This window comes from Manis pentadactyla, chromosome 8 (assembly GCF_030020395.1).
Source record: "Manis pentadactyla isolate mManPen7 chromosome 8, mManPen7.hap1, whole genome shotgun sequence".
NCBI lineage: Eukaryota > Metazoa > Chordata > Mammalia > Pholidota > Manidae > Manis > Manis pentadactyla.
The window spans coordinates 90108540-90124187 of NC_080026.1; the positions used below are offsets into that span (position 1 = coordinate 90108540).

At 36.6% G+C, this 15648-nt stretch overlaps 1 protein-coding gene across 3 annotated transcripts in view; it reads right to left on the bottom strand.

Annotated features, from left to right (window-relative positions):
- Window positions 1–663: 663 nt before the first annotated feature.
- The window catches only part of DNA2 (DNA replication helicase/nuclease 2), a 54051-nt gene continuing 39066 nt past the window's right edge, over window positions 664–15648 (bottom strand). For 2 of the 3 annotated variants that reach the window (XM_057505922.1, XM_057505923.1), the window contains exons 15-20: window positions 6421–6614; window positions 6238–6327; window positions 5948–6152; window positions 4461–4550; window positions 3690–3872; window positions 664–2450 (exon numbers count right to left, since the gene is read on the bottom strand). In XM_057505922.1, the coding sequence (XP_057361905.1) occupies window positions 2238–2450; window positions 3690–3872; window positions 4461–4550; window positions 5948–6152; window positions 6238–6327; window positions 6421–6614 (975 nt within the window). In that variant the 3' untranslated portion in view covers window positions 664–2237. The remainder of the gene's footprint in view (window positions 2451–3689; window positions 3873–4460; window positions 4551–5947; window positions 6153–6237; window positions 6328–6420; window positions 6615–15648) is intronic. The other variant, XM_036923976.2, reaches the window with a different exon arrangement.

A 15648-nucleotide genomic window follows, 5' to 3' on the forward strand; every position in this document is an offset into this window, starting at 1 on the left:
TGACTTTGATCTGAAACGGCACAAAGTGAGTGCCCAATAACATGAGGGATTGGTAGCCATTGCTGTGTTAATCCTTGGCATGGATGTCATAGTGATGCTATTAGCTCTATAAGCACTATTAGCTCTTTTGAGGGCCTGGTTTAACTTCCAGATCACCCTAAGCCTCCAATTCACAGCACCTTATACATAGAATGGATCCTAACTCTTTCAAATAAATAAGTGGCTAAAATCCTGTAACCAAGACAGATTCCCAAATGACAGCAATAATGGAACTCCTCCTCAGGCTCTTCTTCCTTTCACAGGTCATATAAATCTGTAAAGAAGCAACCACTGACTAAACTTTTGGTTTTCCTATTTTCTTATTGGCATCACACCCAGGAACTGAAATTATCTCATATTCCTGTTATAAAACATCATGATCCCTAGCCAATATTTAACCCCTATCTCGGCAATTTCCTAATTTTTCCTGTCTGATCCATAGTCTCTCCAATATCAACTCCATCCTGTGCATCCTTCATAAATTATCTTTACTATGTCAATACTCCTTGGTTTCAGCTTTGTAGCCATTACCAATATTTCACTTGTCACAACTGGAAAAATGCCGGACAACCTGAACTTATTACTTGGTATTAATAACTGACAGTAAGATTTAACAACAGAACACAATTTATTCAATAGAAACTTCAAGTAATAACATGTGAGGTAGAAGCAACAATTTTAACATATTTAACATTCATTAAAAAAAAGCTTTAAGAAAAATGAGATTTCTCCCCAGAAGATGGATACACTGAGATTAAAATCCATCACCATATGCATAAATTAAGCGTTCTGAGGTAATTGTCTCATAAAATATCTTCATACAAAAAGAACCCTTTCAATTTATCATCAATTCAGCAAACAAAATTTCTTATCAGAAGAAAAAGAATTTCATATCAAAATCCACTATATAACACTAAATACTAAAAACAAGTGGGAGAGAAAGGGGGAATCAGAAATCAATTGGAAATAATCAATTTATAAATAACATTTAAAAGATTAGGTTTAAAGTGAAAACATATGTGATACCAGAAAGCAAAAGTCAGGGAAAAAAAACCCAGCAAAATGGCCTTTGGATCAGGGACCTGAAAATACAGAAAAGAACCATACCTATGTTCTCATCATCATAAGACTGGGCTTAAATAGAAAAACAAATCAATTTTCTTACCTAATCTTTCAAAACACAAAATATAAAAATGTACAAAATCAAATTAGTCTTGAAATTTTAGACTTAAAAGTTTCTTAGATCCAAAAGTTAATCCATCCTTAATGCTGTAAAAATTTATCAAACTCTTTCTAGGTCACACAAAACACATTTATAGTACCTATAAATTTAGACTTTTCAGTTTTGGGTGGACCTGTCCTGAAAAAATAAATACCGTGTTAAATATTATATGGTGATAGAACTTTATGCTTAAAAAGATTATATTAAAAACTAGAACTGTGAACAGAGTACATTTACATCATTTCATACCCTCAGTATAAAAGGTATCTTCAGTCTAACCAGACATTGACTTTACAGCATACCCAAATCACTAATAATAGGCAGTAGTCAAAGGAGATCATCATGCTAGTATGGAAAAAGCTTTATCTTCTTTGAAAATCACCCAATATGTAACAAAGACTTTCATGTTCTCCTGATGGAAGATCAATGATGTAAAATAAATTAAGGAAGATGTATTTAATACAATACGGAACTTTATAAAAACATTTATGACATTATTTAAAATTTTGTAATTTGGTTTACTGAACTGCTAAAAAAATTATAAAGATTTTTATGGCAGTCTTTGGATAACAATGTACTTAAGCAATAAGGTTTATATATCTTAGCCTAAGACCTTAATATTATTTTTTTAAAATATCATCTATTTAAAAAATAATTTGCAATATGACAAGGAATAATTTTACATTTTTTAATATAATACTTTTTAACATTGAAAAAAGGTTATAAAAAGGGGTGAGAGGAACCAGAAGGGACAGCTGTTTTCCTAGATGTGTTCTAGGAAACATACATCCTGTTCCTAGGGCAACAAATCAAGTCTCTGTTTTCCCCCTTTCTCACTTCATAAACTATCCTTCTCCATCACATGCTTTATTTCACTTTTTGCTTAAAATTACTTCCTATGAATCGTTTTCTCCCTTTTCCTTTGTAAAATCAGATCTTTGAAATACGCTCATAGAGCACAATGAGACAATGAGTTTTATACAGGTACAAATAAAGTACTCACAACAGCACAAATATGACTACATACAAAACAAAAGGATATCAATTTTTCTGAGTTTAGATGATTAAGCAGCTTCGCCAAAGGAGGGTAACGGTTCAGTGAGGGCACACATCCCAGGAGAATCAGTTTATGTTTGGCTCTAGTTATAGCAACATTAAGACGTCGCCAATCTTTCAAGAGTTCACCAAGCTGAAATGTAATTTCCAATTATTTGAGTTTTCTTATATATCTTGAGTTTGTTCTGGAAAATTACAGACTGTCCTGAACTATTTTCCTACCTTTAAAAATATATATTGCAAAAAATATTTTACACATTTAAAATTCTAGCCAGTTGGAAAAACTTGCTCAGAATCCCAACTTCAATTTTATCTTGGGTATGATATCCCAGCCATAATTTAAACTTACTTAAACACATATAATGAAAATAAAGAATTGGAGGTATCCCTACTCACTGTAACATTGTTTATAACAGTAATTAGAAGTGAAGATTCAGGGGACTTGTTAAATATACCATGACACGTATGTACAATGGAAAACTATGAAACTATAAATAACAGAATGAAATCTCTTTCTGTGTATTGATAGAGAATCTCCAAGCTATTATTAAGTGGAAAAAGCAAAGCATGTAGAATAGTGTATATATTACCTTTTGTGAAAAAAGGAGGGAAATATGAGTATTGACTCATATTTGCCTGTATATGCATAAAGAAACTATAGGCTACCAAAAAAACATATATATATGTAATTATAAGGGTAAAACTGACAGAAGAGACTTTTTTTCCTACATATATTTTTAAAGCATGTGGAGTTATCACATAGTCAAGAAAAATGAATCTACAGAAGGTAAAATTGCAACAAAACAAAATGTGGAATTATCTATAATTTGAAAAGTATATTTAGGGAAGCCTTTATACTTAAAATGCCCCACATGCATGAGTCAAGAGGTTTAAGTAACCCAAATGTCCACAGATAGATGAATGCATAAACAAAATGTGGTATATACATGCAATGAAATATTATTCAGCCTTAAAAAGCAAGGTAATTCTGATGCATGCTACAACATGGATGAATCTTGAGGACATTATACTAAGTGAAATAAGCCAGCAACAAAAGGACAAATAGTATATGATTCCACTTATATGAGGTACTTAGAGTAATCAAATTCAGAGAGACAGAAAGCAGAATGGTGGTTGCCAGGGACTGGAGGGAGAAGGACCTGGGGAACTCTTATAAATGGGGGTATAGAGTTTCAATTTTGCAAAATGAAAAGTTCTGGAAATCTGCTGCACAACATTGTGAGTATACTCAATGAACTATACAACTAAAATTAGTTAAGATGGTAAATTTTATGTTACATGTTTTCTGCCACAGTTTTTTTTAAAAAGGGATAAAAATGTCCCAAATCAGCAGAAAGTGCAATCAACTCACAGTTCCATCTTTATTACTTCTAACAAAAGATACTAGAATGATACTTTTGTCTCTTCCTTGGTATTTGTCTACTGTATTAACTTCGACCATCCCAACAGAAGAATGTGACAATAAATCACTGATGATCTTTAACTGCTGCCTGTATGGTGCAATGATGCCAATATCAGAGGGATTACATCCAGCCTGAATAGAAAAGGACACAATTTAAAATGAAAATCCTGACTTTTGTTACTTAAGCTTTACTAAATTTATTAAATTAAATGTTTACATATTGAACTCAACTGATGTTTATAATAGACCTTCCTATTGCAAGGAGAAATGCAATTTTTGAATTTGCTCTAAATTTACATCCATATTTCCTGAGATGAAATCATTTCTCAAAAAGTGCTCCCTTGATTTTTAGAGGTTCACAACAGTAAAATTTGCATGCCACCAGAACAGTACTGCTACACAAAAAAAAGCACAAAGAAATACATTTCAGTTTATGAAATCCCTTACATTGAAGTTTTCGATCCCCAATCATACTGACTTACAGCCCATATTGACACAATCAGAATTATCTGATATTACAAGAAGTTATCTTAAATGGAAACCAAAAACACCATTATAAAAAAATTACGTAAATAATTTTCTCAAAAGAAACTGGGCTTCAATCCTCTTATCTTAATATACAAGGGTTAATTAATGCTAGAGTTTAGTTCTTTGCATTCTAACATTCTATTATTCTGTACTTTAATATTAATTAGCCCTCAAAATTAAATTATAAATTACCTTAATAAAAATTGAGGTCAAGAAAACTATGAGTTTGGCTTCTGTTATATTGCTCACACCACTCTTTTCGACTTGTTCTGGTGCCGGAACCTAAATAAAAAAATTTGCATCCTCTTGAAAAACAGTCTCTAAAGTTAAAAATACTGTTGGTACACAGGTAGCTAGAGAGATTGTACTACCAGATGTGGAAACAGATGAAAAATATCTTTATCTTAAAGGTAAAAGAATTAACACGAATGATGCTAGTCACCTTCAGAAAGCCACCCAAAGGCAAGAGTTAGACTCAAATCTCTATAAAACCTGACCACACATTGGCTTCACATACTTAAGTTTATTATCCCCCATTCTGGAGGGATCAAAGGCCAGAAACGTAAGTAATTTGCCCAAGACCTCACAATAAATCATGGTATTAGGATTCAAACTTAGATATGTCTCTAATTTCTATGTTCTTCTCATTTTCTCATTGCCTTTTTATGCAAATAACGTAGCAGATAAGTAGCAGATCAAGTTCCCCAGGTTCTACCATACCTGTAAAAGCTCTCCAAGGACTGTTTTGCTCCTACATCATCCCTAAGTCACCATAATTATTTTTAATACAACTTACTTGAAATTCTGAAGCTAAGAAAGAGCAAACCTGAATAGCAAATATAAAGAAGCTGGACAATCATTTGTGAGGTAAACAATTGTGAATTATAAATATACATTGGAATTGCAGTTTATAAAGAAGGTCATCTGTGAGATCAGTTTATCTGAATAAATTTCCCAGAGACTGCCTGTCTCTAATTCTTGAACCTAAAATGGTCAGGGAAATATCTAAGAAATGAAAATTCCATCATGGTACACATGGTAAGGCCTATCTCTAAGAACCAGCCAACTCTGCCCATTTTAATAACAAAAGAGTAATTTGCATATATATATTCACTATATATATTTTTGAACTTATGTAAAGACTTCAGTACTGAGAAGCACTATGTAAAACAAATGTAGTAATACAGGATCAAAACTTTGTTCTTAGTTCCTAGTGTAAGACTAAGTCATTTAAGGTCCTTTTGAAGATTTTTATTTAATGACAAATTTTTAAGATCTTTGTGTATATGTAGGGGCAGGAGGTAATATATAGGAAATGTCAGTACTTTCAGCTCAATTTTGCCGTGAACCTAAAACTGCTCTAGAAAGTAATGTCTCCATTTGTAAACCCAATGCTTTCATAGCATCAATGCCAATTTCTTTTCTAGGAAATGTAATTACACACTTGAGTTCACTTTCTTGCTTTCCCTACTTCAAGTCAATTTTGACTTCTAGCAATCCTCAGAATAAACCTCCTCCCAAAGATATCGGGTCCATAGAAAGAAAAGATTATTTTGTGTTGAAGTACATGAAGTATGCCAGTTTTAACTGATAAACTCTAATGAAGCATTTGCTACTGAACACTGAGCAATTTAAATAATAGGACAAAAGGAGAAAAACTAAAAATCTTTGTTCCTTACCTTGTCCGTATTAAGAAAACAAACAGGATTGTTTGGCTTAAATACTCCAATCAGCCAAGGATTTTCAGAATAATCAGCATAAAGTTCCAGTTCCAGCTTCACATCTTTAAAGTTAGGTAGGTTAATCACTGCATTGGCCACTTTGTCTGATCCACACTCCAGCTTTCCTTCATATGTCAATTTATTACTTAAAGACATAATTTTACTAAGGAAATTACAAAAATAACTTTTAGTTTGGACAGATGAAAATGAACATGAAAACCACTCACAGTAGACACTGTTACAAATACCTGTTCATTCTGTACTGCACAGTTAATTGAACAACAGCATTCTTATTCCGCTCCAGCCGCTTGAATAAGCTTTCACTCATGCCAAGAGCTCTGTCAACAAATCAAATTGAGGGTTATCAATGTATTGGAAATTGTCCCTTAAAAAGAATCTAGTTTAAAATTTAAATTTCAGTGTCTGCTTACCTTGATTCACGGTTTAGCACCAGGGGAGGAAGCTGCTGCTGATCCCCCACCAACACAAATCTCCGTGAAAAAAAAAGTGGCCCTAGACATATTGGTTGGCTAATTTGAGAGGCTTCATCCACAATACAAAAATCAAAAATTTTACGAGAAAATATTGGATGATTTATTCCCATACATGTTGTTGCAACTATAAGCTAAAAACAAAAAAATAGGTCAGTTACTTGTCTGAAAAATATAACTTGTTTTTCCCATTTTTTAAATTAAAAGTTCAAAAAAAGTTTTTTGTCTCCAGAACAGGTTCCCCAGTATTTTTAAATTCTGAAATATTTATAGCATGTAAAAATATTTTTAATTTACTAGAAATTTTTAAAAATCAAGTAAATTTTCCGGACACTATAACAATGTTCAAATTGGGATATTTCCCAATGGAAATCTGAAATACTCAAGAGGCAATATGTTAATAATTTCTTTTTTTTACATGACAACCAGGACTTCACTTCTGGGAAGATGGAATATTTTTCTTTACTCCTCCCTTAAAGCACAACTAAAAACCCTGGGCATTATATGTAAAAAACAAACAAAAGGACTCTTAAAGGTGGAGAAAAGGAAGACCAGCTAGGCACCCTGGGACCTGAGGAACAGCACAGTAGTGTGTTCCCGGGTTTTCTGTTTGCCTCATATATTGCAGATTTAGAGCTGAAAAAGCTAGCAACTCAGGAACACCAATGGGTACAGACCAAAAGGAGCTCCAACAAAAGCCAAAGGAACAGGAATGGGAAAGCCTAGTGGACAGAAGACTTATACACAATAACCAATCCACGCTAGCCAAACATCACAGAAAAAACTGCCACACCCCCACCAACACCACCAAAGGCTGAGTGGGGAACCTAGATTTCCACCCTTCTCAAGGTGTAGTGAAGTGCCCCCAAGCTCTGTGAGGTAGTCTTAAGAGAAGGCCAAAGGGAGGCAGGAATTTCATCCCTGCTGACTGGTAATATGCGCCCCCTACAGTGTCAGAGGAGACTGTGTGGGAGCCTAGACTTCCACCCCTATCCACAGTAATGAGGAGCTCACCACCTTGTGTGTTAACAGAGTCCAAACAGGAAACCTGGCCTTCAACCCCCACCTAGCAGTAACAAAGTAGTATATCCTCCTGCCTGCACTGGAGTAGTATTACAGGAAGACAGTTAAACAGTTTTAGATTAAAAAAATACAAAAATGCTCAGGTTTCATCAAAACTCACTTTTTATACACATAATAAGGGAAATCTCTCAAACTGAATAAAAAATAGACCATCAATACATGCCATCACCCAGATACAGTGATGTTAGAATTATAGGACAAAGATTTTCAAGTAGCTGTGAAAAAGGAAATGATAAAAGAAAGAAACTTGGAACATCAGGAGCAGAGAACATAGTAAGCAAAAATATCAACAAATTCAATAAGCTTTCCATCTCCTCCAACTTATGCTTGATGGTTAAAGAAAAAATAACATGGTCTAATGTAGATCTAAATGTACATAGAATAAATATTTAAGACAATTATAAACAGAGAAAGAAAAGGGACATAAAGAGGCAAGGTTTCTAACTTTACGTGCACTAGTCACATGACATCAAGATTCTAAATTATGTGTACATAATGAATACCTAGAGCAAAAGAGTAACCACTAAAAGCTATTCAAACTGATACTCACAAAAATACTATAGATATATCAAAATGGAATTCTAAAAACTGTTCAAGTAATGTATAACGCAGGAAAAAGAAAACAGCAACAAAAAGCAGAGAAAATAGAAAACCACAACAAAAAAATGGTAGGCTTACGCCCAACATCCATCAGTAATTATGATACTTTCTTTTTTTTTTTTTTGAGAGGGCATCTCTCATATTTATTGATCAAATGGTTGTTAACAACAATAAAATTCTGTATAGGGGACTCAATGCTCAATGCACAATCATTAATCTACCCCAAGCCTAATTCTCGTCAGTCTCCAATCTTCTGGAGCATAACGAACAAGTTCTTACATGGTGAACAAATTCTTACATAGTGAGTAAGTTCTTACATGGTGAACAGTACAAGGGCAGCCATCACAGAAACTTTCGGTTTTGTTCACGCATTATGAACTATAAACAATCAGGTCAAATATAAATATTCGTTTGATTTTTATACTTGATTTATATGTGAATCCCACATTTCTCCCTTATTATTATTATTATTATTTTTAATAAAATGCTGAAGTGGTAGGTAGATGCAAGATAAAGGTAGAAAACATACTTTAGTGCTGTAAGAGAGCAAATGTAGATGATCAGGTGTGTGCAATTATGATGCTTTCTACAAAGAAGTCACTTCAAATTTAATAATAGAGGCATGCTGAGAGTGAAATAATGTGGCATAATACTGACTGATTTTGCAATTGCTGAATGATCCTCCAGTCACAACAAATCCCACTTGTTCATGGAGTATAAACCTTCAGGCAGCTGAATTCAGTTTGTGAGTACAATGTTGAAAATTTTTTGCATCAAATATATACAATGGATTTTTTTTTGTTTTATTCATTCATTCATTTATTCATTTATTATTAAGGTATCATTAATAAATACTCTTATAAAGGTTTCACATGAAAAACATTGTGGTTACTACATTCACCCATATTGTCAAGTTCTCCCCACACCCCATTGAAGTGACTGTCTATCAGTATAGTAAGATGTCACAGAGTCACTATTTGTCTTCTCTGTGCTATCCAATGGACTTTTTAATGAAGGTGGAAAAGCAACTCAACGAGGTTTTCCAAGAAGTGGTGCTGTAGCAATTGAACATTAATGGGCAAAAAAATAAACCTTGATCTAAATCTCACACCATATACAAAAATAAATTCAAAATGGTCAGACTTAAATGTAAAACATAAAAGTGTAAAACTTTTAGGAAATAAATAGGAACTTTCAGCATCTAGAAATAGACAGAGTTCTTAGACCTGACAAAAGCAGAATGCATAAAATTAACAAATTTATATACTGGACTTCATAAAAATTAAAACCTATTCTGCTACAAAACGTCCTGTAGAGAGGATCACAGGAAGATGGCGGCGTGAGTAGTTCAGTGGAAATCTCCTCCCAAAAACATATATATTTATGAAAATACAATAAATACAACTATTCCTGTAAGACACAACAGTGGATACAGTACAACAGCCAAGCTACATCTACATCTGTGAGAACTCAACATCACACAAAGGGGGTAAGATACAAGCTGCGGCCCAGCAGGACCTGAACGCCCCCCCACCCCAGAACCCGGCGGGAAGAAAGGAGTTGGAACAGGGAGGGAGTGAAAACCCAGGACTGCTAAACAACCAGCTCTAGAAATCTGCACGAGAGCGAAGACACAAGGTGCACGGGGTGCTGGATATTAGAGAAACTGAAAAGCAAAACCTGTGGGTAGATCCCCACAATTGGTGCCCCTGAGACAAAAGAAAAGCGAGTACTTTTTGCAAGTCTTAAAGAGACAGGGCCCCCAGAACTGGACAAAGTCATCCCGGCACACTTAGCCAGCAACTGGGAATCCCGGGGAACTTTAGGCGCCCTAACACCCTGGGCGGCAGTGCAGCCCTGAAGACCCTCATGGAAGTCCCCGAACTGGTGCGGACCCCGACACACTGGCCCAGCAGTGGGAGAGTGGCACCGCGCGCCAGGGATGGCGGCGCTGGAGGAGACTGGGAGCGGCCCGTGTGCGGTGGCAGCACCAGAGGGGACAAGGAGCGGCTCGTGCAGGCCGGCAGGGGAGGCGACTGAGCAGCCCAGGAGCGGCATGTGCACGCCGGTGGCAGTGACGCCAGAGGAGCCCAGGAGAGCTGCGTGTGAGCCTGCAGCGGCGGCGACCAAGCAGCCTGTGTGTACGAGCTGCGGCAGCACCAGAGAGGCAAGGGAGACTCCTGCACACACCTGCAGTGGTGCCAGAGGGAGCAGACGTGTTCCCAGCAGCCAACTGGAATTGCAGACCGACACACAGCCGCCTAGACCAGACTCAAAGGTGGCTGCTGGCACACAGCAGCCCTGCAGGGGCACCGCTATGGCGGAGGAGTGCACATGGCATGCCTGCCACTCCCCGCAGGGCTCCACACTGCTCTGATGGAGACCCTGCCCACAGCAGCTTAGGTGATTAACTCAGTGGCTGCTCCAGGAGTGCAGGTACCCAACACAGGCAGTGGAGAAGGACAAGGCACCCAGCAAGCAGGAAAGGACTTTCTTCTCACAGTTGACATACCTGCAACCTGCCTACAGCCACCGCTATCACCATGAAAAGGCAAAAAAATTTAGTCCAGTCCAAAATACTTCAGACAAATCCAGAAAAAGGATCTGCAGAGACAGACCTAACCAGTCTCCCTGAAAAAGAATTCAAAATAAAAATCATAAACATGCTGACAGAGCTGCAGAGAAATATACAAGAGCTAAGGGATAATGTCCAGAGGGAGATTACAGAAATGAAACAAACTCTGAAAGGATTTAATAGCAGAATGGGTAAGATACAAGAGGCCATTGATGGAATAGAAACCAGAGAAAAGGAAGGCACAGAAGCTGACACAGAGAGAGACAAAAGGATCTCCAGGAATGAAACAATATGAAGAGACCTGTGTGACCAATTCAAAAGGAACAATATCTGCATTATAGGGGTACCGGAAGAAGAAGAAGAGAGAAAAAGGGATAGAAAATGTATTTAAAGAAATAATTGCTGAAAACTTCCCCAAACTGGGGGAGGAAATAGTTGCTCAGACTACGGAAGCACAGAATTCCCAACAGCAGGAATCCAAACAGGACAACACCAAGACACATAATAATTAAAATGGCAATGATCAAGTAAAAAGACAGAGTATTAAAGGCAGCCAGAGAGAGAAAAAAGATCACCTACAAAGGAAAACCCATCAGGCTATCATCAGACATCACAACAGAAAACTTAAAGGCCAGAAGAGAACGGCATGACATATTTAACGCAATGAAACAGATGGGCCTTGAACCAAGGATACTGTATCCAGCACGATTATCATTTAAATATGAAGGAGGGATTAAACAATTCCCAGGCAAGCAAAAGTTGAGCGAATTTGCCTCCCACAAAGCACCTCTACAGGGTATTTAAGAGGCACTGCTCTAGGTGGGAGCACTCCTAAAAAGAGCACAGAACAAAACACCCAACACATGAAGAATGGAGGAGGAGGAATAAGAAGGGAGAGAAATAAAGAATCATCAGACAATGTTTACAAGAGCTCAATAAGCGAGTTAAGTTAGACAGTAAGATACTAAAGAAGCTAACCTTGAACCTTTGGTAACCACAAACTTATTGCCTGCAATAACAATAAGTACATATCTTTCAATAATCACCCTAAATGTAAATGGACTGAATGCACCAATCAAAACACACAGAGTAAAGAATGGATAAAAAAGCAAGACCCATCTATATGCTGCTTACAAGAGACTCACCTCAAACCCAAAGACACATACAGACTAAAAGCCAAGGGATGGAAAAAGATGTTTCATGCAAACAACAGGGAGAAGAAAGCAGGTGTTGCAATACTAGTATCAGACAAAATAGACTTCAAAACAAAGAAAATAACAAGAGATAAAGAAGGACATTACATAATGATAAAGGGCTCAGTCCAACAAGAGGACATAACGATTACAAACATATATGCACCCAATACAGGAGCACCAACATACGTGAAACAAATACTAACAGAATTAAAGGAGGAAATAGAATGCAATGCATTTGTTCTAGGAGACTTCAACACACCACTCACTCCAAACAACAGATGCAACAGACAGAAAATAAGTAAGGACACAGAGGCACTGAACAACACACTAGAACAAATGGACTTAGCAGACATCTGCAGGACCCTACACCCAAAAGTAGCAGGATACACATTCTTCTTAAGTGCACATGGGACATTCTCCAGAATAGACCACATACTAGGCCACAAAAACAGCCTCAGTAAATTCAAAAAGACTGAAATCCTACCAATCAACTTTGCAGACCACAAAAGTATAAAACTTGAAATAAATTGTACAAAGAAAGGAAAAAGGCTCACAAACACATGTTGGCTTAACAACATGCTCCTAAATAATCAATGGATCAATGACCAAATTAAAATGGAGATCCAGCAATATATGGAAACAAATGACAACAACACAAAGTCCCAACCTCTGTGGGATGTAGCAAAAACAGCCTTAAGAGGAAAGTATATAGCAATCCAGGCATATTTAAAGAAGGAAGAACAATCCCAAATGAATACTCTAATGTCACAATTATCGAAATTGAAAAAAAAAGAACAAATGAGACCTATGGTCAGCAGAAGGAAGGACATAATAAAGATCAGAGAAGAAATAAATAAAATTGAGAAGAATAAAACAATAGAAAAAATCAATAAACCAAGAGCTGGTTCTTCAAGAAAATAAACAAAATAGATAAGCTTCTAGCCAGACTTATTAAGAGAAAAAGAGAGTCAACACACATCAACAGAATCAGAAATGACAAAAGAAAAATCACGACGGACCGCACAGAAATACAAATAATTATTAGAGAATACTATGAAAACCTATATGCTAACAAGCTGGAAAACCTAGGAGAAATGGACAACTTCCTAGAAAAATACAACCTTCCAAGGCTAACCCAGAAAGAAACAGAAAATCTAAACAGACCAATTACCAGCAACGAAATTGAATCAGTAATCAAAAAACTACCCAAGAACAAAACCCCCGGGCCACATGGATTTACCTCAGAATTTTATCAAACATACAAAGAAGACATAATACCCATTCTCCTTAAAGTTTTCCAAAAAATAGAAGAGGAGGGAATACTCCCAAACTCATTCTATGAAGCCAACTTCACCCTAATACCAAAACCAGGCAAAGACCCTACCAAAAAAGAAAACTACAGACCAATATCCCTGATGAACGGAGATGCAAAAATACTCAACAGAATATTAGCAAACCAAATTCAAAAACACATCAAAAGGATAATACACCATGACCAAGTGGGATTCATCCCAAAGATGCAAGGATGGTACAACATTCGAAAATCCATCAACATCATCCACCACATCAACAAAAAGAAGGACAAAAACCACATGATCATCTCCATAGATGCCGAAAAAGCATTCGACAAAATTCAACATCCATTCATGATAAAAACTCTCAACAAAATGGGCATAGAGGGCAAGTACCTCAACATAATAAAGGCCATATATGAGAAACCCACAGCTAACATCATAATGAACAGCGAGAGGCTGAAAGCTTTCCCTCTGAGATCGGGAACAAGACAGGGATGCCCACTCTCCCCACTGTTATTCAACATAGTACTGGAGGTCTTAGCCACGGCAATTAGACAAAACAAAGAAATACAAGGAATCCAGATTGGTAAACAAGAAGTCAAACTGTCACTATTTGCAGATTACATGACATTGTACATAAAAAACCCTAAAGACTCCGCTCCAAAACTACTAGAACTAATATTGGAATTAAGCAAAGTTGAAGGATACAAAATTAACACACAGAAATCTGTGGCTTTCCTATACACTAACAATGAACTAATAGAAAGAGAAATCACGAAAACAATTCCATTCACAATAGCATCAAAAAGAATAAAATACCTAGGAATAAACCTAACCAAGGAAGTGAAAGACCTATACCCTGAAAACTACAAGACACTCTTAAGAGAAATTAAAGAGGACACTAACAAAAGGAAACTCATCCCATGATCCTGGCTAGGAAGAATTAATATCGTCAAAATGGCCATCCTGCCCAAAGCAATACACAGATTCGATGCAATCCCTATCAAATTACCAACAGCATTCTTCAACAAACTGGAACAAATAGTTCAAAAATTCATATGGAACCACCACGGACCCCGAATAGCCAAAGCAATCCTGAGAAGGAAGAATGAAGTGGGGGAGATCTCGCTGCCCAACTTAAAGCTCTACTACAAAGCCACAGTAATCAAGACAATTTGGTAGTGGCAAAAGAACAGAGCCACAGACCAGTGGAACAGAATAGAGACTCCAAACATTAACCCAAACATATATGGCCAATTAATATACGATAAAGGAGCCATGGACATACAATGGGGAAATTACAGTCTCTTCAACAGATGGTGCTGGCAAAACTGGACAGCTACATGTAAGAGAATGAAACTGGATCACTGTCTAATCCCATACACAAAAGTAAATTCGAAATGGATCAAAGACCTGAATGTAAGTCATGAAAACATAAAACTCTTAGAAAAAAACATAGGCAAAAAATCTCATGGACATGAACATGAGTGACTTCTTCATGAACATATCTCCCCGGGCAAGGGAAACAAGAGCAAAAATGAACAAGTGGGACTATATCAAGCTAAAAACTTTCTGTACAGCAAAGGACACCATCAATAGAACAAAAAGGTATCCTACAGTATGGGAGAATATATTCATAAATGACAGATCCGATAAAGGGTTGACATCCAAAATATATAAAGAGTGCACACACCTCAACAAACAAAAAGCAAATAATCCAATTAAAAAATGGGCAGAGGATCTGAACAGACAGTTCTCTAAAGAAGAAATTCAGATGGCCAACAGACACATGAAAAGATGCTCCACATCGCTTGTCATGAGAGAAATGCAAATTAAAACCACAATGAGGTATCACCTCACACCAGTAAGGATCGCCATCATTGAAAAGACAAACAACCACAAATGTTGGCGAGGTTGTGGAGAAAGGGGAAAGCAGTATGGAGGTTCCTCAAAATGCTCAAAATAGAAATAGCATTTGATCCAGGAATTCTACTCCTAGGAATTTACCCGAAGAATGCAGCACTCCAGTTTGAAAAAGACAGATACACCCCTATGTTTATCACTGCACTATTTACAATAGCCAAGAAATGGAAGCAACCTGAATGTCCATCAGTAGAAGAATGGATAAAGAAGATGTGGTACATATACACAATGGAATATTATTCAGCCATAAGAATAAAACAGATCCTACCATTTGCAACAACACGGATGGAACTAGAGGGTATTATGCTTAGTGAAAAAAGCCAGGCATAGAAAGACAAGTACCAAATGATTTCACTCCTCTGTGGAGTATAAGAACAAAGAAAAACTGAAGGAACAAAACAGCAGCAGAATCACAGAACCCAAGAATGGACTAACAAAGGGAAAGGGACTGGGCAGGATGGGTGGGAAAGGAGGGATAAGGGCAGGGAAAAAGAAA